Source organism: Taurulus bubalis, assembly GCF_910589615.1.
Source record: "Taurulus bubalis genome assembly, chromosome: 3".
Classification (NCBI taxonomy): domain Eukaryota; kingdom Metazoa; phylum Chordata; class Actinopteri; order Perciformes; family Cottidae; genus Taurulus; species Taurulus bubalis.
The window spans coordinates 42,105,197-42,130,387 of NC_136591.1; the positions used below are offsets into that span (position 1 = coordinate 42,105,197).

A 25,191-nucleotide genomic window follows, 5' to 3' on the forward strand; every position below is an offset into this window, starting at 1 on the left:
CTGTGGTTCTACATGTGTGGTTCTACATGTGTAGTTCTACATGTGTGGTTCTGTAGTTCTACATGTGTGGTTCTACATGTGTAGTTCTACATGTGTGGTTCTGTAGTTCTACATGTGTGGTTCTGTAGTTCTACATGTGTGGTTCTACATGTGTGGTTCTGTAGTTCTACATGTGTGGTTCTACATGTGTGGTTCTGTAGTTCTACATGTGTAGTTCTACATGTGTGGTTCTGTAGTTCTACATGTGTAGTTCTACATGTGTGGTTCTGTGGTTCTACATGTGTGGTTCTACATGTGTGGTTCTATATGTGTGGTTCTACATGTGTGGTTCTACATGTGTGGTTCTACATGTGTAGTTCTACATGTGTGGTCCTGTGGTTCTACATGTGTGGTTCTATATGTGTGGTTCTATATGTGTGGTTCTACATGTGTGGTTCTACATGTGTGGTTCTGTGGTTCTACATGTGTGGTTCTACATGTGTGGTTCTGTAGTTCTACATGTGTGGTTCTGTGGTTCTACATGTGTGGTTCTACATGTGTGGTTCTGTAGTTCTACATGTGTGGTTCTACATGTGTGGTTCTGTAGTTCTACATGTGTGGTTCTACATGTGTGGTTCTGTAGTTCTACATGTGTAGTTCTACATGTGTGGTTCTGTGGTTCTACATGTGTGGTTCTGTAGTTCTACATGTGTGGTTCTACATGTGTGGTTCTACATGTGTGGTTCTGTAGTTCTACATGTGTGGTTCTACATGTGTGGTTCTACATGTGTAGTTCTACATGTGTGGTTCTGTAGTTCTACATGTATGGTTCTACATGTGTGGTTCTACATGTGTGGTTCTACATGTGTAGTTCTACATGTGTGGTTCTGTAGTTCTACATGTGTGGTTCTATATGTGTGGTTCTACATGTGTGGTTCTACATGTGTGGTTCTACATGTGTAGTTCTACATGTGTGGTTCTGTGGTTCTACATGTGTGGTTCTGTAGTTCTACATGTGTGGTTCTACATGTGTGGTTCTGTGGTTCTACATGTGTGGTTCTACATGTGTGGTTCTGTGGTTCTACATGTGTGGTTCTGTAGTTCTACATGTGTGGTTCTGTGGTTCTACATGTGTGGTTCTACATGTGTGTTTCTGTAGTTCTACATGTGTGGTTCTACATGTGTGGTTCTACATGTGTGGTTCTGTAGTTCTACATGTGTGGTTCTGTAGTTCTACATGTGTGGTTCTGTAGTTCTACATGTGTGGTTCTACATGTGTGGTTCTGTGGTTCTACATGTGTGGTTCTACATGTGTGGTTCTGTGGTTCTACATGTGTGGTTCTGTGGTTCTACATGTGTGGTTCTGTAGTTCTACATGTGTGGTTCTGTGGTTCTACATGTGTGGTTCTACATGTGTGTTTCTGTAGTTCTACATGTGTGGTTCTACATGTGTGGTTCTACATGTGTGGTTCTGTAGTTCTACATGTGTGGTTCTGTAGTTCTACATGTGTGGTTCTGTAGTTCTACATGTGTAGTTCTACATGTGTGGTTCTGTGGTTCTACATGTGTGGTTCTACATGTGTAGTTCTGTGGTTCTACATGTGTGGTTCTGTAGTTCTACATGTGTGGTTCTGTGGTTCTACATGTGTGGTTGTGTAGTTCTACATGTGTAGTTCTACATGTGTGGTTCTGTGGTTCTACATGTGTGGTTCTGTAGTTCTACATGTGTGGTTGTGTAGTTCTACATGTGTAGTTCTACATGTGTGGTTCTGTAGTTCTACATGTGTAGTTCTACATGTGTAGTTCTACATGTGTGGTTCTGTAGTTCTACATGTGTAGTTCTACATGTGTAGTTCTACATGTGTAGTTGTGTAGTTCTACATGTGTGGTTGTGTAGTTCTACATGTGTGGTTCTGTAGTTCTACATGTGTGGTTCTGTGGTTCTACATGTGTGGTTCTGTAGTTCTACATGTGTGGTTCTGTAGTTCTACATGTGTGGTTGTGTGGTTCTACATGTGTAGTTCTACATGTGTGGTTCTGTGGTTCTACATGTGTGGTTCTGTGGTTCTACATGTGTGGTTCTACATGTGTGGTTCTGTGGTTCTACATGTGTGGTTCTATATGTGTGGTTCTACATGTGTGGTTCTACATGTGTGGTTCTACATGTGTAGTTCTACATGTGTGGTTCTGTGGTTCTACATGTGTGGTTCTGTAGTTCTACATGTGTGGTTCTACATGTGTGGTTCTGTGGTTCTACATGTGTGGTTCTACATGTGTGGTTCTGTGGTTCTACATGTGTGGTTCTGTAGTTCTACATGTGTGGTTCTGTGGTTCTACATGTGTGGTTCTACATGTGTGTTTCTGTAGTTCTACATGTGTGGTTCTACATGTGTGGTTCTACATGTGTGGTTCTGTAGTTCTACATGTGTGGTTCTGTAGTTCTACATGTGTGGTTCTGTAGTTCTACATGTGTGGTTCTACATGTGTGGTTCTGTGGTTCTACATGTGTGGTTCTACATGTGTGGTTCTGTGGTTCTACATGTGTGGTTCTGTGGTTCTACATGTGTGGTTCTGTAGTTCTACATGTGTGGTTCTGTGGTTCTACATGTGTGGTTCTACATGTGTGTTTCTGTAGTTCTACATGTGTGGTTCTACATGTGTGGTTCTACATGTGTGGTTCTGTAGTTCTACATGTGTGGTTCTGTAGTTCTACATGTGTGGTTCTGTAGTTCTACATGTGTAGTTCTACATGTGTGGTTCTGTGGTTCTACATGTGTGGTTCTACATGTGTAGTTCTGTGGTTCTACATGTGTGGTTCTGTAGTTCTACATGTGTGGTTCTGTGGTTCTACATGTGTGGTTGTGTAGTTCTACATGTGTAGTTCTACATGTGTGGTTCTGTGGTTCTACATGTGTGGTTCTGTAGTTCTACATGTGTGGTTGTGTAGTTCTACATGTGTAGTTCTACATGTGTGGTTCTGTAGTTCTACATGTGTAGTTCTACATGTGTAGTTCTACATGTGTGGTTCTGTAGTTCTACATGTGTAGTTCTACATGTGTAGTTCTACATGTGTAGTTGTGTAGTTCTACATGTGTGGTTGTGTAGTTCTACATGTGTGGTTCTGTAGTTCTACATGTGTGGTTCTGTGGTTCTACATGTGTGGTTCTATATGTGTGGTTCTATATGTGTGGTTCTACATGTGTGGTTCTACATGTGTGGTTCTGTGGTTCTACATGTGTGGTTCTACATGTGTGGTTCTGTAGTTCTACATGTGTGGTTCTGTGGTTCTACATGTGTGGTTCTACATGTGTGGTTCTGTAGTTCTACATGTGTGGTTCTACATGTGTGGTTCTGTAGTTCTACATGTGTGGTTCTACATGTGTGGTTCTGTAGTTCTACATGTGTAGTTCTACATGTGTGGTTCTGTGGTTCTACATGTGTGGTTCTGTAGTTCTACATGTGTGGTTCTACATGTGTGGTTCTACATGTGTGGTTCTGTAGTTCTACATGTGTGGTTCTACATGTGTGGTTCTACATGTGTAGTTCTACATGTGTGGTTCTGTAGTTCTACATGTATGGTTCTACATGTGTGGTTCTACATGTGTGGTTCTACATGTGTAGTTCTACATGTGTGGTTCTGTAGTTCTACATGTGTGGTTCTATATGTGTGGTTCTACATGTGTGGTTCTACATGTGTGGTTCTACATGTGTAGTTCTACATGTGTGGTTCTGTGGTTCTACATGTGTGGTTCTGTAGTTCTACATGTGTGGTTCTACATGTGTGGTTCTGTGGTTCTACATGTGTGGTTCTACATGTGTGGTTCTGTGGTTCTACATGTGTGGTTCTGTAGTTCTACATGTGTGGTTCTGTGGTTCTACATGTGTGGTTCTACATGTGTGTTTCTGTAGTTCTACATGTGTGGTTCTACATGTGTGGTTCTACATGTGTGGTTCTGTAGTTCTACATGTGTGGTTCTGTAGTTCTACATGTGTGGTTCTGTAGTTCTACATGTGTGGTTCTACATGTGTGGTTCTGTGGTTCTACATGTGTGGTTCTACATGTGTGGTTCTGTGGTTCTACATGTGTGGTTCTGTGGTTCTACATGTGTGGTTCTGTAGTTCTACATGTGTGGTTCTGTGGTTCTACATGTGTGGTTCTACATGTGTGTTTCTGTAGTTCTACATGTGTGGTTCTACATGTGTGGTTCTACATGTGTGGTTCTGTAGTTCTACATGTGTGGTTCTGTAGTTCTACATGTGTGGTTCTGTAGTTCTACATGTGTAGTTCTACATGTGTGGTTCTGTGGTTCTACATGTGTGGTTCTACATGTGTAGTTCTGTGGTTCTACATGTGTGGTTCTGTAGTTCTACATGTGTGGTTCTGTGGTTCTACATGTGTGGTTGTGTAGTTCTACATGTGTAGTTCTACATGTGTGGTTCTGTGGTTCTACATGTGTGGTTCTGTAGTTCTACATGTGTGGTTGTGTAGTTCTACATGTGTAGTTCTACATGTGTGGTTCTGTAGTTCTACATGTGTAGTTCTACATGTGTAGTTCTACATGTGTGGTTCTGTAGTTCTACATGTGTAGTTCTACATGTGTAGTTCTACATGTGTAGTTGTGTAGTTCTACATGTGTGGTTGTGTAGTTCTACATGTGTGGTTCTGTAGTTCTACATGTGTGGTTCTGTGGTTCTACATGTGTGGTTCTGTAGTTCTACATGTGTGGTTCTGTAGTTCTACATGTGTGGTTGTGTGGTTCTACATGTGTAGTTCTACATGTGTGGTTCTGTGGTTCTACATGTGTGGTTCTGTGGTTCTACATGTGTGGTTCTACATGTGTGGTTCTGTGGTTCTACATGTGTGGTTCTATATGTGTGGTTCTACATGTGTGGTTCTACATGTGTGGTTCTACATGTGTAGTTCTACATGTGTGGTTCTGTGGTTCTACATGTGTGGTTCTGTAGTTCTACATGTGTGGTTCTACATGTGTGGTTCTGTGGTTCTACATGTGTGGTTCTACATGTGTGGTTCTGTGGTTCTACATGTGTGGTTCTGTAGTTCTACATGTGTGGTTCTGTGGTTCTACATGTGTGGTTCTACATGTGTGTTTCTGTAGTTCTACATGTGTGGTTCTACATGTGTGGTTCTACATGTGTGGTTCTGTAGTTCTACATGTGTGGTTCTGTAGTTCTACATGTGTGGTTCTGTAGTTCTACATGTGTGGTTCTACATGTGTGGTTCTGTGGTTCTACATGTGTGGTTCTACATGTGTGGTTCTGTGGTTCTACATGTGTGGTTCTGTGGTTCTACATGTGTGGTTCTGTAGTTCTACATGTGTGGTTCTGTGGTTCTACATGTGTGGTTCTACATGTGTGTTTCTGTAGTTCTACATGTGTGGTTCTACATGTGTGGTTCTACATGTGTGGTTCTGTAGTTCTACATGTGTGGTTCTGTAGTTCTACATGTGTGGTTCTGTAGTTCTACATGTGTAGTTCTACATGTGTGGTTCTGTGGTTCTACATGTGTGGTTCTACATGTGTAGTTCTGTGGTTCTACATGTGTGGTTCTGTAGTTCTACATGTGTGGTTCTGTGGTTCTACATGTGTGGTTGTGTAGTTCTACATGTGTAGTTCTACATGTGTGGTTCTGTGGTTCTACATGTGTGGTTCTGTAGTTCTACATGTGTGGTTGTGTAGTTCTACATGTGTAGTTCTACATGTGTGGTTCTGTAGTTCTACATGTGTAGTTCTACATGTGTAGTTCTACATGTGTGGTTCTGTAGTTCTACATGTGTAGTTCTACATGTGTAGTTCTACATGTGTAGTTGTGTAGTTCTACATGTGTGGTTGTGTAGTTCTACATGTGTGGTTCTGTAGTTCTACATGTGTGGTTCTGTGGTTCTACATGTGTGGTTCTGTAGTTCTACATGTGTGGTTCTGTAGTTCTACATGTGTGGTTGTGTGGTTCTACATGTGTAGTTCTACATGTGTGGTTCTGTGGTTCTACATGTGTGGTTCTGTGGTTCTACATGTGTGGTTCTACATGTGTGGTTCTGTGGTTCTACATGTGTGGTTCTACATGTGTGGTTCTGTGGTTCTACATGTGTGGTTCTACATGTGTGGTTCTGTAGTTCTACATGTGTGGTTGTGTAGTTCTACATGTGTGGTTCTACATGTGTGGTTCTGTAGTTCTACATGTGTGGTTGTGTGGTTCTACATGTGTGGTTCTGTAGTTCTACATGTGTGGTTCTACATGTGTGGTTCTGTAGTTCTACATGTGTGGTTGTGTAGTTCTACATGTGTAGTTCTACATGTGTGGTTCTGTTGATGGTGAAGAACTCTAGAGAGGTTTTCCTGACTCAACATTTTATTGATGAGATGAAACCTGAACAATAAAACTTTGTCCTAAAGGTGAAGCAGCAGAAACATTTCATCCGTTTGTTCCGTGACCTTCAGGCCGAGTCTCAAGGTCACAGGAAGAGAACCGAGGCCTCAGACCTCCTGATGCATTGTTGGTAATAAATAGGATCTTTTGTTAAATAGTTTTCATATTTTAGGAAACAGTCAATTATAATTCTGAATAAACAGATTATTAAACCTGGAGGTCGTTTAAAGTCACGACGTGAACAAAACCTTCACTTTAAAACACACAAACTCTGTATAAATACACAAACATGGTATAAATACACAACACTGTGAACGCAGTGAAGAACAAACAAAGAGAGGAACAACAACGCAGAACGTCACATGTTCCTCTCGTTCAGCTTCTAAAGGAACATGACTCCGCCCCTCCTCTTCCTCCTCCTCTTCCTCCTCCTCTTCCTCCTCCTCCCCCTCACAGAAATATAGAAAGATACAATAGATTAATAAAATAAAGGAGAAGACAAGTAGGAGCAAGACGTGGAAGAAGGTAAACAGGAGGATGAGAGGATTCTGTTCACTTTGTTCTCAAACAGAAGTGATGCATTGTGGGTACTTTCTTTAAGGTGAACTTTAGCTGCAGGGAAATCAGACAGTGAGGAAGAGGAGGAGGAAGATGAGGCTGACATTTACCAGAGACATGTAATCAGAGATGTTTGTTCTGAGCGTCTCTCCTCTCAGACGTAAACACCTGGTGATCAGAACAAACACTCCTCTTCCTCCTCTTCCTCCCTCCAGCTCATCTTCGGGTCGCGTCCTCACTCCTTCCTCCTCTTCCTCCCTCCAGCTCGTCTTCGGGTCCTCACTCCTCAGACGGGAACCGACCTCCTGCAACGACACGTTGACATCCTTCACTTAAAGCGTTGTTGTTTCTGCCGCCCCCTAGTGACAGAAACGGCTCCTTAAAGGGGTACTGTCCCTTTAAGGGGTACTGTCCCTTTAAGGCCGGAGGACAGAAAGCTGTCCTGGGACGTGAATACATGAAGCTGAGGGCTTGAGGTGGACAGTGATGTGGTTTCTCTGTGATTATGAGGACCTCACCATCAGTAGAACGGAGACTGGGAGCTGATGTAGAGCCTCTGGGACTGGGAGGTGGGGGGGGAGAGGGTGAAGGGGGAGGACAGGGGAGGAGGAGGAGGAAGAGGAGGAGGAGGAAGGCAGGAGGCGAAGGCTCTGCCGCCGCAGGTCAGCAACCCGGGACCGGTGGAGGAGGGGGAGATGGCCAGGGTGGGGGAGGAGCTTCTGGGGGAGTCACAGGAAGTAACGCTCAGGAAGGACGAGTCTGGAGGAGGGGAGGAAAGGGGGGAGGAAGGAGAGAAGAAAAGAGGGGAGAGGAGCGGAGAGAAGGAAGAAGAGAAGAGAGGGGAGAGAAGAAGAGAGGGGAGAGGAGAGGAGGGGGGAGAAGGAAGAAGAGAAGAGAGGGGAGAGAAGAAGAGAGGGGAGAGGAGAGGAGGGGGGAGAAGGAAGAAGAGAAGAGAGGGGAGAGAAGAAGAGAGGGGAGAGGAGAGGAGGGGGGAGAAGGAAGAAGAGAAGGATGAAGAGAAGGGAGAAGAGAAGAGAGGGGAGAAGATAGAGGGTGGAAGAGAAAGAGGGAGGGAGAGGGTGAACAAAAGAGAGAGGGAGGGAGAGAATGGAAGTTAAAGGAAGGAGACAGGAAGGAAACACATTTAGCTAAACAAAGTAATAAATCAGTGTTTTATTCTATTCATAACATCCAGAATCAATAAAAACTAAAGTCACCAAAACGAGCTCTGATCTGATTGATGCTTAAACTGAATCAATGAAGACGAAACACTCATTGGACTGAAGATCTAATCCAGATTATAAACTACTTCTGTTTCCTGCAGCTGAGCGACCAGAGAACAGGAAGTGACCATATAAGGACTGAGGAGGAGGGACTACAGACAACGTCTCTGGTGTCCTGTCAATCACCCTGTAGCCCCGCCCTAAAGCATCCCCTGCTTTATGGTCTGTTTGACTCTAAAAGACCATAATAGTCATTTATATAGACTTCTATACAACCAGAGGAGACTTCTATACAACCAGAGGACTCATGAGAGAGAATGCAGCTTTAACACATGAATCATAGACTTCTATACAACCACAGGAGTCATGAGAGAGAATGCAGCTTTAACACATGAATCATAGACTTCTATACAACCAGAGGACTCATGAGAGAGAATGCAGCTTTAACACATGAATCATAGACTTCCATACAACCAGAGGAGTCACCCCCTGGTGGTCAGGAGAGAGAATGCAGCTTCAACACATGAATCATAGACTTCTATACAACCAGTGGAGTCAGGAGAGAGAATGCAGCTTTAACACATGGAGCATAGACTTCTATACAACCAGAGGACTCATGAGAGAGAATGCAGCTTTAACACATGAAGCATAGACTTCTATACAACCAGAGGAGTCTCCCCTTGGTGGTCATAGAGAGAATGCAGCTTCAGAGAACCGTGTGGGGGTGAATGTCTGTGAATGTCAAACAGCAGCAGAGGAAACTATAATGTGGATCTGAATAAATGATGATTGTCAGATTGAGCCGGTAAAAATGTAATAAATCAAAGTGATGAACGTGGAGCTTTAAGCTTCTGTGTGAATGAATATAAAGAGAACGCTTAAACTGAAGGAATGCAAACTGCTTTCATCCACGTTGACTCGTCTTCTTTAAGCACACTCAACAAGCTCTCTCTCTCTCTCTCTCTCTCTCTCTCTCTCTATCTGTCTCTCTCTCTCTCTCTGCTAGAGTGAGTGACAGGGATCTAAAGCTCTGAAGCTCCTGAAGCGCAGAAGGCCTCACCTCATTGTTTACTCATACGGAACGAGTAAACAATGTTTATTTATACAGCGAGTAAGCTGCAAACACCACCGGATCCATATGTGTGTGTGTGTGTGTGTGTGTGTGTGTGTGTGTGTGTGTGCGTGTGCGTGTGCGTGTGCGTGTGCGTGTGTGTCAGTACCCAGGTTCCACAGGGTGGTCTGAGCAGCCAGCTCTTTGGCGTCGTCCAGCATCACACACAGCTTGTCTGGGAAGTAGGTGCTGCGTGTTGACGGCATCACCACCTACACACACACACACACACACACACACATAGCCAAATCTTGATGAACAAAACAGATGATGTAATAATCCAGAACCAGATGGGAGAATGTGATTGGCCGTTGGTGGGGCGCAGTGTGAGTAGCGTAGAGAGAGGTGAGGTGTGTGGTGGTGTTGTGTGTCTGTGTGTGTGAGACCTTGTAGAGCAGCAGCAGCTTCCCGTCCTGGCCAGGTGTGGAGTACAGGTGGTACTCTGGAGGAGACCAGTAGTGCTTGCGGCAGTAGAAGTCCAGCAGACTGGTGGCGGAGCAGATCTGACTCTGCTTCAGGGCCAGCAAGTTGGTGGGAGTCAGCGGGATGCCGGGGAACAGGGGGAACACACAGCGGTCCTGGTCCTCTGAGGATACGCACACAGAGAAGCAACCATCAGTAGCTGTTGTTGCCTATTATTAGCTACTGTATGCTGTTATTTGTTAGCTGTCAGTAGCTGTTGTTGGCCATTGTTAGCTACTGTATAACGTCATTAATCATGAGCTATCAATATCCGTTGTTAGCCATCGATGAACGTCGTTAGCCCTAGATCAATGCCGTTAGCCGTAGTTTGATGTCGTTAGCCGTAGTTTCATGCCGTAGCTTGATATCGTTAGCCGTAGTTTCATGCCGTAGCTTCATGCCATTAGCCGTAGCTTCATGACGTTAGCCGTAGTGTCATGCCATTACCTGTAGTTACATGTGGTTTGCCGTAGTATGATGTAATGAAATGTAACGATGCCGTTAGCCCTAGTTTGATGCCGTTAGCCCTAGTTTGATGCCGTTAGCCGTAGTTTGATGTTGTTAGCCGTAGTTTCATGCAGTTAGCCGTAGTTCGATGCCGTTAGCCATAGTTTGATGCCGTTAGCCATAGTTTGATGCCGTTAGCCATAGTTCGATGCCGTTAGCCGTAGTTTGATGTCGTTAGCCGTAGTTTCATGCAGCTAGCCGTAGTTCGATGCCGTTAGCCATAGTTTGATGCCGTTAGCCATAGTTTGATGCCGTTAGCCGTAGTTCGATGCCGTTAGCCGTAGTTTGATGTCGTTAGCCGTAGTTTCATGCAGTTAGCCGTAGTTTCATACCGCTAGCCGTAGATTAATGTTGTTAGCCGTAGTTCGATGCCGTTAGCCGTAGTTTGCTGAGGTTATTTCAGCTTTTCCAAAGTGAGGACGTGCTGCTTTCCCTGTTCATCTTCTATCCGTTGACTTTATCAACTGACACGATAATCCCCAGTGAAAATAGTTGCAAGCTGCCGTCCTCGTTGAGATGAAACTGTTCATCCAGAGGGAAGCCGCTGTGCAGCGACGGCAGCGCACAGTGGGAAGACGGCTGATTAGCCACGAACTCCAAAGCCTTTATTATTTTTGTGCCAAATAAGACGATATCGCACACAGAATGACATCACACAGAACTTGTCTTTACGATCTGTGAAGACGTTGCTGTCAGTGAATGTTATTGCTCCGGAGCTCATTAAAAATATAATAAATATATAATAATAATAATAATAATAAAGCCAACAAACACTGACTTCCATGATTAAATGGAAATGTGTTTGCTTTGCCTCAATGGATGGACGTCACGTATCACGATGTTCTTGTTGACTATTTGAGTTTGCATGAGAAAGCTTTTTCTACATCCGTAGACATCACTGTCCAACTAGTGCATATTTACATTATAATGGTTGTGGAGATGACAAACATGTTCATGTACGTGTTGGTGGGGGATAAGCAGAGTATTACCATATCTAACATTATGATGTACTGCGATAAGCAGAGTATTACCATATCTAACATTATGATGTACTGCGATAAGCAGAGTATTACCATATCTAACATTATGATGTACTATGATTTATTGCCTTTTTTTACTTGCAAATCATTCAGTTTGATAAGATAAAGTCTCATCTCATGAAAACAGGCCGGAGGATAATTAACCAAAGTATTGTTATTTAACTTTATTTATGACAGTAAATCTAATGAAATATAATCTTTATTGATATATAAGTATTGTCTTTAGTGTTATTGAAGTCTAATAATGAACTCAGAAATCATAATTCATCTCTAATATATATTTTATATTCACGTGAAAACATGTGGATGTATTCTAGTTCATCACCAACACGACATGTGAACGCACCATGAGGACGCTGACATTTACTCTTTATTGAATGGGGCTTGAACGCACCACCGCTGTGGAGATTTGCTGGTTATATTTATTTTTTTAAAGTTATTAAATCTTCATATTTTGGGGGTTTTGTATCTGTGCACGTCGGCCGTTGCGCGTTTTATTTATTATTTATTCATTTTTGTTTGATTATTTAATATTTATGCATTTGGTTTGATTATTAATGCATTTTTGTTTTACTATTTAATACTGTTGCATTATGTTTTATTCATTATGAAACAAGTTCTGCATTATATTACATCAGTATTGTCACAAGCAGCACATGAACATATGTGCTGTGACCTTTGACCTCTTGAGCTCGTTGCCTGGCGACTCATTGCTCATTAATTATTAATTAAACATTAAACGCTGCTTCCAGCTTCTCAAATGTCCGATTGACGTTATTAAAACTTCATATTTGGGGTATTTTATTTTGAAACATGACTGAAATCCACCAGAGAAACTCATATTATAAAACATCAAATGTTCATTCATAGATGTATAAGATCTCACAGATTGAAGGAAGATTGACTCTACAGACTAAATGATTATTGATGAGAATAGTTATGATAACATAATGGATCCTTCCTTCCTCCCTCCCTCCCTCCCTTCCTGCCTTCCTTTTTCCCTCCCTCCCTACTTCCTTCCTCCCTCCTTCCCTCCCTGCCTTCCTTTTTTCTTCCTTCCTTCCTCCCTTCTTCCTTCCTTCCTCTCTCCCTTCCTGCCTTTCTTCTTTTTTCCCTCCCTTCCTGCCTTCCTTCCTTCCTCCCTCCCTCCCTTCTTTCCTCCCTCCCTCCTTTCCATCCTTCCTCTCTCCCTTTCTTTTTTCCTCCCTCCCTCCTTCCTTCCTCCCTGCCTTCCCTCCTTGCTTGCCTGCCTTCCTCCCTAACTGCCTTCCTCCCTTCCTCCCTAACTGCCTTCCTCCCTCCCTCTCTTCCTTCCTCCCTGCCTTCCTCCCTTCTTTCCTCCCTCCCTGACTTCCTCCTTGCCTGCCTTCCTTCCATCCTTCCTCCCCCTCTTCCTTCCGTCCCTGCCTCCCTCCCTTCTTTCCGCCCTCCCTCTCTCTCTCCCTTCCTTCCTCCCTCCCTCCCTTCCTTCCTCCCTCCCTCCCTTTTTTTCCTACCTCCTCCCTACCTCCCTCCCTTCCTTTTTTCCTACCTCTTCCCTTCCTCCCTCCCTTCCTTCCTCCATCCCTCCCTTCCTCCCTCCCTCCCTTCCTTTTTTTCCTACCTCCTCCCTTCCTCCCTCCCTTCCTTTTTTCCTACCTCCTCCCTTCCTCCCTCCCTCCCTCCCTTCCTTTTTTCCTACCTCCTCCCTCCCTCCCTCCCTTCCTTTTTTCCTACCTCCTCCCTTCCTTTTTTCCTACCTCCTCCCTTCCTCCCTCCCTTCCTTCCTCCCTCCATCCCTTCACCCCTTCCTCCCTCCCTTCCTTCCTCATTCCTCCAACATTTTAAGAGGTTCACATGATGGAAACTCAAACCCAGTTCTATCAGAGTCTAAAGTAACTAAAGTATTTCACTTTGTTGAACAGAATTGAGGCTGAGGCTCCTCACCTGCTCCGGAGCAGAAGGGGCTTGTTCTCCCAGCTCCTCCCATCATCCCTCCATCGCTCCTGTGCAGGAAAAAGGTCCCGTTATCTCCTCCTCCTCCTCCTCCTCCTCCTCCTCCTCCTCCTCCTCCTCCTGCGTTGCTGCCCAGGTATCCCCGGTTGTTGTTGTTGTTGTTGTTGTACCTCCTCCCCCCGGACACGCTCCCCTCCTTGACCCCGGCCGGCTTGGCCAGCGTGACCTCGACGACGGCCCCGTCGATCTGGGCGCCGTTCATGAGGCCGAGCGCCGCCACGGCGTCGTCCCGGCAACGGTAGTGCACGAAGGCGTAGTCTGTGAGCTTCTTCACGCGCTCCACGCAGCCCGGCTTGAAGCGGGAGAACTCCTGGCGGAGCGTCTCCTCGCCGGTGCTGAGCATCAGGTTACGCACCTGCAGAGGGAGGTACGGGTTACTGGAGGGGGACTCGTTCACTCGTTCATACGTTCACTCGTTCATACGTTCACTCGTCTCACTGTGTTACACGGAGCATCTACTACATGGAAAGAAAACGTCCTATTTAATCAGAAACAGGCCGCGACAGTTTATAAGTCGCTGCTGCCCGCTGTCTCTCCCACCACCTTGTGCTGCTAGTCGTGCTGCTAGCTCACGCTGCTAGTTCGCGCTACTTGGCCACGCTACTTGGCCACGCTGCTAGTTCACGCTGCTAGGTCACGCTGCTAGTTCACGCTGCTAGGTCACACTGCTAAGTCACACTTCTATGTCACCCTGCTAGTACGCACTGCTAGTTCGCGCTGCTTGGTCACGCTGCTAGTTCACGCTGCTAACTTGCGCTGCTAAATCGCGCTGCTAAATCGCGCTGCTAAATCGCGCTGCTAAATCGCGCTGCTAGTTCACGCTGCTAGATCGCGCTGCTAGATTGCGCTGCAAGATCGCTGCTTGGTCACGCTGCTAGATCACGCTGCTAACTTGCGCTGCTAGTCGCGCTGCTAAATCGCGCTGCTAAATCGCGCTGCTAAATCGCGCTGCTAAATCGCGCTGCTAGTTCACGCTGCTAGATCACGCTGCTAGATTGCGCTTCTAGGTCACGCTGCTAGCTCGCGCTGCTAGGTCGCGCTGCTAGTACACACTGCTAGGTCGCGCTTCTAGGTCGCGCTTCTAGGTCGCGCTTCTAGGTCACGCTTCTAGGTCACGCTTCTAGGTCGCGCTACTAGGTCACGCTGCTAGCTCACGCTGCTAGTACACTCTGTTAGATCACGCTTCTAGCTTGCGCTGCTAGGTCACACTGCTAGTTCGCGCTGCTAGGTCACGCTGCTAGCTCGCGCTGCTAGTACACTCTGTTAGATCACGCTTCTAGCTTGCGCTGCTAGGTCACACTGCTAGCTCGCGCTGCTAGGTCACGCTTCTAGGTCAGCTGTATGCTGTAGTAGCGCAATATTTAAGCCGAGAAAAAAGTAGAGAAAAAAAAAAAAGTAAGAAAAAAAAGTAGTAGTAGCGGCTTATAACACGACAAATGTACGGCAACAAATCGGGAATACATGAAACACCTCCTTTAAATCAGTTGCACACACACATATACACACACACACACACACACACACACACACACACACACACACACACACACACACCATGGGCTTTGTTTACCTCCCTCCCTCAGATCAGGCCTCAGCCCTTCAGAATAAAAGCCCTCCACAGTAATTGAGCTGCTCTGCTTGACTCCTCCCCCCCGCCGAGGCGCTCGCTCTCAACTCTGATCCCAACAATCCTGCTGAATGTTTGAGAAGCGAAGGAGGAGGCGAGCGAGCGTTCCTGGAGGAGGAGGCGAGTGAACGTTCTCCGCTGTGAGCTCATGAATAAACAGAACGGGACTCACGTAGAGAACCCGGACGCGCTGCATCACCTCCTCGTCCACGTCCTTCTCGGGCTCGGCCCAGTCCACCTGGATGGCGTGACCCCACAGCTGGAAGGTTCCTGGGAGAAGAGATCATTACGTCATTGTTCATGTTTATGTTTTACCCAAAGATCTACAACACCTTCATCTGCATTATGAGAAGAGTATAGAAAATACATTCATATTCATGCATCATATCAAACATAAGAAAAAAATATCTTAAAAATAAAGAAAAGAAATATCTAAATAAAATTGACAGAAATTAAATAAATATGTACTCAATTAAATTAATATAATATAATATTTTAATTATATGAGATTGAAAAAACATATAATATGTAGAAACTAAAATAAAAGGAAATAAATATTTAAATCAAATTGACAAAAATGTAGTGAATATAATTTCATATTTAAATTAAATTAAATGAGATTGGATATATTTATTATATTTTTTTGGTCAATTTTTGGTCAATTTGATTTAAATATGTACTACCATTATTTTAGTTTGGATATATTTATTATATTTTTGTCAAACTAAAATAAAGGAAATACATATTTAAATCAAGTTGACAAAATAAATATGTACTAAATAATTAAATGAAAGCGATTGACAGAATTTAAATAAATATGTACTAAATTAAATTAAATAAATATGATTTCAATTAAATGAGATTGGACATATTTATTATATTTTTGTCAAACTAAAATAAGAGAACTAAATATGTAAATTAAATGAGATTGACAAAAATCTAATAAATATGTCCAAACTAAAATAAAAGGAAATAAATAAATATGTACTAAATTAAATAAATATAATTTAATATTTAAATGAAATTGACTGAAATCAAATAAATATGTTTAAACTAAAATAAAGGAGACATATCTCAACCACTGCGTCCACAAGACTAACTGTTAACTAAGTAGCTGCATCCAGATCTCCTGCAGGACCGTTCAGCTGCTTGTACCTAATAAACTGGACGCCATGAAAAGACGTGCAGTGTATCAGCTGTGTTCTGCCGCCCCCTGCTGGACAGAGGGAGGAAGTGACCCAGCACCAGCTGAGAGGCTGTGGTACCTGGGATGAGCTTCCTGCGGGCCATGGCGGCCGCCTTGTGGGACTCGTACTCCACGAAGGCAAAGCCCCGGTTCCTGCTCTTGTCGGTGGAGCTCGGGTACACGATGACGTCCACCACGCCGTCCGTCACCTGGGGGACAAACCACTTCCTGTCTCACACATGTCCACTTCCTGTCTCTCCACATGTCCACTTCCTGTCTCTCACAACCCACTTCCTGTCTCTCTACATGTCCACTTCCTGTCTCTCCAAATGTCCACTTCCTGTTTATCCACATGTCCACTTCCTGTCTCTCACAACCCACTTCCTGTCTCTCTACATGTCCACTTCCTATCTCTCCACATGTTCACTTCCTATCTCTCCACATCTCCACTTCCTGTTTATCCACATGTCCACTTCCTGTCTCTCACAGACCACTTCCTGTCTCTCCACATGTCCACTTCCTGTCTCTCACAGGTCCACTTCCTGTCTCTCTCCATGTCCACTTCCTGTCTCTCACATGTCCACTTCCTGTCTCTCACAACCTACTTCCTGTCTCTCACATGTCCACTTCCTGTCTCTCACATGTCCACTTCCTGTCTCTCACATGTCCACTTCCTGTCTCTCACAACCTACTTCCTGTCTCTCACATGTCCACTTCCTGTCTCTCACAAACCACTTCCTGTCTCTCCACATGTCCACTTCCTGTCTCTCACATGTCCACTTCCTGTCTCTCTCCATGTCCACTTCCTGTCTCTCACATGTCCACTTCCTGTCTCTCACATGTCCACTTCCTGTCTCTCACATGTCCACTTCCTGTCTCTCACAACCTACTTCCTGTCTCTCACATGTCCACTTCCTGTCTCTCACAACCCACTTTCTGTCTCTCCACATGCTGATCACGCTACAGTCTCCCTGTACAGAGACACACACACACACACACACACACACAGACACACAACAGTCTCCCTGCAGTGATTCACACACGCTTCTTCTTCTGTGGTGCCTGAGCGTCCTACCTTGGTCATCTCCTCCATGATCTCGTTCTTCCTCTTGTCTTTGGGGATGGAGCCGATGAAGAGGCGGCAGTTGTCCAGACTCACACACACTCCGATGTACTTCCCCGGGCGGATCTCGTGGTTGTCCAACATCTGGATGGCTCTCTGCGCCGCCTCTCTGGAGAGAAACCACAACACGCAGCAGGTCCGTCACGCAGACAGCTACAGAACCAAGAGAGTTCATGTATAAATATTGAGAGCTCACCTGGTGGTGTACATGACGAAGGCGTAGCCGCGGTTCTCTCCGCTGAACTCCATCATCAGTCTGAACTCGTAGATCCGGCCGGCTCTCTGGAACAGAGGGACCAGCTCGTCTTCATACAGGTCTCTGGGGATCTTACCCACGAACACCTCACAGCCCCGAGGGGGGGCAGGGCCCTCCCAGCCTGCAGACACACGGGTCAGGACACGGGTCAGGACACGGGACAGGACACGGGACAGGACACGGGACGCAGAGACACGGGACAGAACACGGAAAAGACGGGACGCAGAGACACGGAGAACACGGGACAAAGAAACACAGAGAACACGGGACAAAGAAACACGGAGAACACGGGACAAAGAAACACGGAGAACACGGGACAAAGAAACACGGAGAACACAGGACACAGAAACACGGAGAACACGGGACACAAAAACACGGAGAACACGGGACACAAAAACACGGAGAACACGGGACACAGAAACACGGAGAACACGGGACACAGAAACACGGAGAACACGGGACACAGAAACACGGAGAACACGGGACACATAAACACGGAGAACACGGGACACAGAAACACGGAGAACACGGGACACAGAAACACGGAGAACACGGGACACAGAAACACGGAGAACACGGGACGCAGAGACACGGAGAACACGGGACGCAGAGACACGGGACACAGAAACACGGAGAACACGGGACACAGAAACACGGAGAACACGGGACACAGAAACACGGAGAACACGGGACGCAGAGACACAGAGAACACGGGACGCAGAGACACGGAGAACACGGGACGCAGAGACACGGGACCCCCCCTACCTGGCGGCGGGCCCCCGTACTTCCTCTGGCCGTTCTCCTGCACCATGTCGTACCCGGTCTCCTCCATCAGCGCCAGCAGAGCCATCTCTTTGGCGCAGGACGCCTTGAACTCGTCCTCGCCGCCCAGAGGGCTGACCCGCCCGGGGGGCTGCGAGTCCCCGTCCGAGTCCCTGTCTGTGCACCACGAGGACAACAACAACAACAACAACAACAACAACAACAACGACAACGACAACAACAACAACAACGTTACCGTCAGACCAACCAGTCCACAAACAGCCGCGAGGAAGGAACACTCAGTCGGGACATGACGGATGATTTAATGAATTCAATTTAGTGTACGACCCTTTTACTAGAAGTACAGGTACTTTACTTTAGTACTGTTGTACTTGTAGCGTAGTAGTATCTCAGTGTGGCATTAGTACAACACTTTAACTATAAGTACAGGTACTTTACTTCAGTACTGTTGTACTTGTAGCGTAGTATTATCTCAGTGTGGCATTAGTACAACACTTTAACTATAAGTACAGGTACTTTACTTCAGTACTGTTGTACTTGTAGAGTAGTAGTATCTCAGTGTATCATTAGTACAACACTTTAACTATAAGTACAGATACTTTACTTCAGTACTGTTGTACTTGTAGCGTAGTAGTATCTCAGTGTTGCATTAGTACAACCCTTTTACTAGAAGTACAGGTACTTTTACTTCAGTACTTTGTACTGTAGTAATATCTCAGTGTGGTATTAGTACAACCCTTTTACTAGAAGTACTTTTATTTCAGTAAGGTTGTACTTATGGCATAGTATTTCCTCAGTGTGGTATTAGTACAACACTTTTACTTCAGTAAGGTTGTACTTGTAGCATAGTAATATCCGAGTGTGGTATTAGTACAACCCTTTTACTACAAGTACATGTACTTTTACTTCAGTAAGGTTGTACTTGTAGCGTAGTAGTATATCAGTGTGGTATTAGTACAACCCATTTACTAAAAGTACATGTACTTTTACTTCAGTAATTTTGTACTTGTAGCGTAGTATTATCTCAGTGTATCATTAGTACAACACTTGTACTATAAATACATGCACTTTTACTTCAGTAAGGTTGTACTTTTAGCATAATATTTCATCAGTACTAATGTACACAAGTTTAAACTCATAACTTTATACAAGTTAGCATTGCTAGGTTAGCTTAGTTAAAGTAGCTCTTAATAGTGTGTCTCTTCTTTGTGTATCTATTCATGTATTCACTAAATCTAACAGATAAAATAGAGGAGCACGTCATATATAAAACATTAAACATCATCTCGTGGTCTTCAGAACACTTTAAATAAGACTTTTGTATCCAGGAAACAAATTTAAACTACTCTTCAACATGCTAACTAGCTAGCTGACTTCCTTTCCTGTGGACCTCGTCGATGCCGTTCAAAGGACCCTGAAAGGTCCCGGGAACCAATCTTTGAGCCACAGTGACGTCATGACGTTCAGAAAATAAAGCGGTTAAAGTATTTAAAAGGTCCAGGAATACTACATCGCAAACTAAAAACTAGCGCAGCTGCACCGCAGCATTTAAGCTAGCGATCGGTTTTCTAGCTAACGGCTCGAGTACATTACCGTTAATTACCGTTATAACGGTTAAAACAATAAATAAACTCTTACCGGATTTCTCTGCCGCCATTTCTTCTCCCGGTTTATTTTTAAAGGATTTAAATATAAACGAGAAACAGCTGAAAAGACAAAGTTACGTCACTGACGTACTTCAATTAACTTAAAACTTCACCTGGAAACGAACTTCTGCTATTATGCAAATCAACTGGAAGACGTTTTGATTGACATGGAGGCCAGGCTCCTCGGAGCCAATCAGCCTGCGTATGTGAGGCACGGGGGCGGGACGACATGTGGACACGGATGTACTATAAAAGAATTAAACTTAACATAAAACGTAAACAAATGAATATATACAAGTTTGAGAATGTAATTAAAAGTAAAAAGTGTAGACATAGGTAAAATGAAAAAATACATTAAACTTACAAATAAAACATAAAACTAATTAAACGTTTAACAAAGGAATTCAAATATAATAATGTGTAAAAATTTAAAAAAAAAATTAAAAGTAAAATAAAATGTTTTACCATAATCAAACTTTATATAAAACATTAAAAAAAGAGTTAAAAATATACATCAAACATTAAACATAACAATGTAATGTAAAATCTGAATATAACTAAAAGTAAAAAAAAAAGTGTTTTTAATTAAAAAAAGTAAATGTGGTTCCAGAAGAAGAAGAGTTTATAACGAGAAAGAAAGAATACATAGAAAATGTTTTTAAAGAACTGAAGTGGAAATCTTTGTCATGTTTTCTCAATTGTAGGAAAATAAAAATAAATCATGAGTACGTGTTCATTATGTTATTGGAGGAGTTTCTTTTATTCAGATATAAAGTAATGCAGGGACTGTTTCCTCTGCGCTTTGGCTTTTACCTGTTTAGAATAAATACATCTTATTTAATAATAATGATACACGGGGAAATTAAACACATTCAACTATGTAAAAGTAAAGGGCTGTGAGGTTTTATTAATAAAAATAACAATTAAATGTAATATTAAATCAATTAAAGATAAACATTGAATATATTTAAATGAGTTAAAAGTAAAGGGCTGATTTATGAATAAATAAGTAGACACAAATATTAACTCAAATAAAAAATTAAAAAATAAACTGAAAAAAAAACTGAATAAGAAAATGGCAGAAAAACAAGAGACACAATTTTTTTTTTTTACAAAAGGTTTATTCAAGTGCAAAGACTTTTCAGAGACTAATATTAAACAGAAACTATGACCAAAAAAAGACGTAGCTAAAACAGCGGGAAACAAAAGTATATATATGTATATGTATATATATATATATATACATACATACATAGATACATACATACATATATATATATATATATATATATATATATATATATATATATATATATATATATATATATATATATATATATATATATATATATATAAATACATATACACATATACACATATATATATATATATACATATACACATATACATATATATATATATATATATATATATATATATATATATTCAGTACACCATGTTGTATGTGTAGTACTACATTGTATTAACCACATGGTAATAACTGACACTTGACCTTCACGTCTATATAATGCTGTTAGCTTAGTTTAGCATCGATCCAACCGAACTCCATCTAGGAAACAAGCGTTGTAAAAGTTGCCTGCTTGTCGTCTTGCGGAGAAAACCAACAAAACATGAACTGAAACTTTTTACAAATCTGCATCAATATGCAGTTATCTCGGCTTCCCTTTTCTCCGTTTATTGTGATGAAATCCTTAGTTTGGGCTCAACGTGGAGCGAAGTCTCTGACAAATGTTCAAGACGACGAGGCGGCGTGACCGACGAGCGCCGCGGGACTTTCAGGCCGTCGCTCCCAGAAAAGGTTCCCGCTCTGCGGTCACAGCGGTTCTTCCTTCGTTCTGGTCTGAGTGCATTGGTGGACCCTGAGGTAAGGGGGACCCCGACAGCGGGTGGACCTCCGCAGGGCCCGGCAGTCTGGTTCCGGCAGGCCTCCGGGTCGCCTCTGCTCCTGCAGCGGGGTCTTCAACCCTAACAACACATGCAACACAACATGAGTTTGGACTGAAGCGCTCACGAGGATCAAACATCCAGAACCGAACGTCTAGAACCGAACGTCTAGAACCAAACGTCTAGGACCAAACGTCTAGGACCAAACGTCTAGAACCAAACGTCCAGGACCAAACGTCTAGGACCAAACGTCTAGAACCAAACGTCCAGAACCAAACGTCTAGACCCAAACGTCTAGGACCAAACGTCTAGGACCAAACGTCTAGAACCAAACGTCCAGAACCAAACGTCTAGACCCAAACGTCTAGGACCAAACATCTAGAACCAAACGTCTAGAACCAAACGTCTAGAACCAAACGTCCAGAACCGAACGTCTAGAACCAAACGTCTAGGACCAAACGTCTAGAACCAAACGTCCAGAACCGAACGTCTAGAACCAAACGTCTAGGACCAAACGTCTAGGACCAAACGTCTAGGACCAAACAGCCAGGACCAAACGTCTAGACCCAAACGTCTAGGACCAAACGTCTAGGACCAAACGTCTAGACCCAAACGTCTAGGACCAAGCGTCTAGGACCAAACGTATAGGACCAAACGTATAGGACCAAACGTATAGGACCAAACATCTAGAACCGAACGTCTAGGACCGAACGTTTAGGACCGAACGTCCAGAACCGAATGTCCAGGACCAAACGTCTAGAACCAAACATCCAGAACCAAACGTCTAAGACCAAATGTCTAAGACTAAACATCCAGAACCAAACGTCTAGGACCAAGCGTCTAGGACCAAGCGTCTAGGACCAAACGTCTAGGACCAAGCGTCTAGACCCAAACGTCTAAGACCAAATGTCTAAGACTAAACATCCAGACCCAAACGTCTAGGACCAAACGTCTAGAACCAAACGTCCAGAACCAAACGTCTAGACCCAAACGTCTAGGACCAAACATCTAGAACCAAACGTCTAGAACCAAACGTCTAGAACCAAACGTCCAGAACCGAACGTCTAGAACCAAACGTCTAGGACCAAACGTCTAGGACCAAACGTCCAGAACCGAACGTCTAGAACCAAACGTCTAGGACCAAACGTCTAGAACCAAACGTCCAGAACCGAACGTCTAGAACCAAACGTCTAGGACCAAACGTCTAGGACCAAACGTCTAGGACCAAACAGCCAGGACCAAACGTCTAGACCCAAACGTCTAGGACCAAACGTCTAGGACCAAACGTCTAGGACCAAACGTCTAGGACCAAGCGTCTAGGACCAAACGTATAGGACCAAACGTATAGGACCAAACGTATAGGACCAAACATCTAGAACCGAACGTCTAGGACCGAACGTTTAGGACCGAACGTCCAGAACCGAATGTCCAGGACCAAACGTCTAGAACCAAACATCCAGAACCAAACGTCTAAGACCAAATGTCTAAGACTAAACATCCAGAACCAAACGTCTAGGACCAAGCGTCTAGGACCAAGCGTCTAGGACCAAACGTCTAGGACCAAGCGTCTAGACCCAAACGTCTAAGACCAAATGTCTAAGACTAAACATCCAGACCCAAACGTCTAGGACCAAGCGTCTAGGACCAAACGTCTAGGACCAAACGTCTAGACCCAAACGTATAGGACGTCTAGGACCAAACGTATAGGACCGAACGTATAGGACCGAACGTCTAGGACCGAACGTCTAGAACCGAACGTCCAGAACCGAACGTCCAGAACCGAACGTCCAGAACCGAACGTCCAGAACCGAACGTCCAGGACCAAACGTCTAGAACCAAACATCCAGAACCAAACGTCTAGACCCAAACGTCTAGGATCAAATGTCTAAGACTAAACATCCAGAACCAAACGTCTAGACCCAAACGTCTAGGACCAAACGTCTAGAACCAAATGTCTAGGACCAAACGTCTAGGACCAAACGTCTAGGACCGAACGTCTAGGACTGAACGTCCAGAACCAAACGTCCAGAACCGAACGTCCAGAACCGAACGTCTAGGACCAAACGTCTAGCACCAAACGTCTAGAACCAAACGTCCAGAACCAAACGTCCAGAACCAAACGTCCAGAACCAAACGTCTAGCACCAAACGTCTAGAACCAAACGTCTAGAACCAAACGTCCAGGACCAAACGTCCAGAACCAAACATCCAGGACCAAACGTCTAGGACCAAACGTCTAAGACCAAACGTCTAGGACCGAACGTCTAAGACCAAACGTATAGAACCAAACGTCCAGAACCGAACGTCCAGAACCGAACGTCTAGGACCAAACGTCTAGGACCAAACATCTAGAACCAAACGTCTAGAACCAAACGTCTAGGACCAAACGTCTAGCACCAAACGTCCAGAACCAAACGTCCAGAACCGAACGTCTAGGACCAAACGTCTAGGACCAAACATCTAGAACCAAACGTCTAGAACCAAACGTCTAGCACCAAACGTCCAGAACCAAACGTCCAGAACCAAACGTCCAGAACCGAACGTCCAGAACCGAACGTCTAGGACCAAACGTCTAGGACCAAACTTCTAGTACCAAACGTCTAGGACCAAACAGCCAGAACCAAACATCTAGAACCAAAACGTCTAGGACCAAACGTCTAGGACCAAACAGCCAGAACCAAACGTCTAGAAGCAAACGTCTAGTACCAAACGTCTAGGACCAAACGTCTAGGACCAAACAGCCAGAACCAAACATCTAGAACCAAAACGTCTAGGACCAAACGTCTAGGACCAAACAGCCAGAACCAAACGTCTAGAAGCAAACGTCTAGTACCAAACGTCTAGGACCAAACAGCCAGAACCAAACATCTAGAACCGAACGTCTAGGACCAAACGTCTAGGACCAAACGTCTAGTACCAAACGTCTAGGACCAAACAGCCAGAACCAAACATCTAGAACCAAAACGTCTAGGACCAAACGTCTAGGACCAAACAGCCAGAACCAAACGTCTAGAAGCAAACGTCTAGTACCAAACGTCTAGTACCAAACGTCTAGGACCAAACAGCCAGAACCAAACATCTAGAACCAAAACGTCTAGGACCAAACGTCTAGGACCAAACAGCCAGAACCAAACGTCTAGAAGCAAACGTCTAGTACCAAACGTCTAGGACCAAACAGCCAGAACCAAACATCTAGAACCGAACGTCTAGGACCAAACGTCTAGGACCAAACGTCTAGAACCAAACGTCCAGAACCAAACATCTAGGACCAAACGTCTAGACTCAAACGTAGAGGACCAAACGTCTAGGACCAAACGTCCAGATCCAAACGTCTAGGACCAAACAGCCAGAACCAAACATCTAGAACCGAACATCTAGACCCAAACATCTAGGACCTAACGTCTAG

The 25,191-nt window shown here is 44.1% G+C and overlaps 1 protein-coding gene across 1 annotated transcript; it reads right to left on the bottom strand.

The window, feature by feature from the left end:
• Positions 1-7,442: 7,442 nt before the first annotated feature.
• rbm46 (RNA binding motif protein 46) lies at positions 7,443-19,892 on the bottom strand (the record flags this gene model as incomplete). Its single annotated transcript, XM_079215876.1, has 10 exons — positions 7,443-7,681; positions 9,366-9,468; positions 9,643-9,842; positions 13,192-13,615; positions 15,060-15,157; positions 16,153-16,282; positions 17,149-17,305; positions 17,393-17,573; positions 18,218-18,391; positions 19,874-19,892. 10 exons carry the CDS (start codon positions 19,890-19,892, stop codon positions 7,443-7,445), a joined length of 1,725 nt encoding a protein of 574 aa, XP_079072002.1.
• Between the last annotated feature and the right edge of the window lie 5,299 nt (positions 19,893-25,191).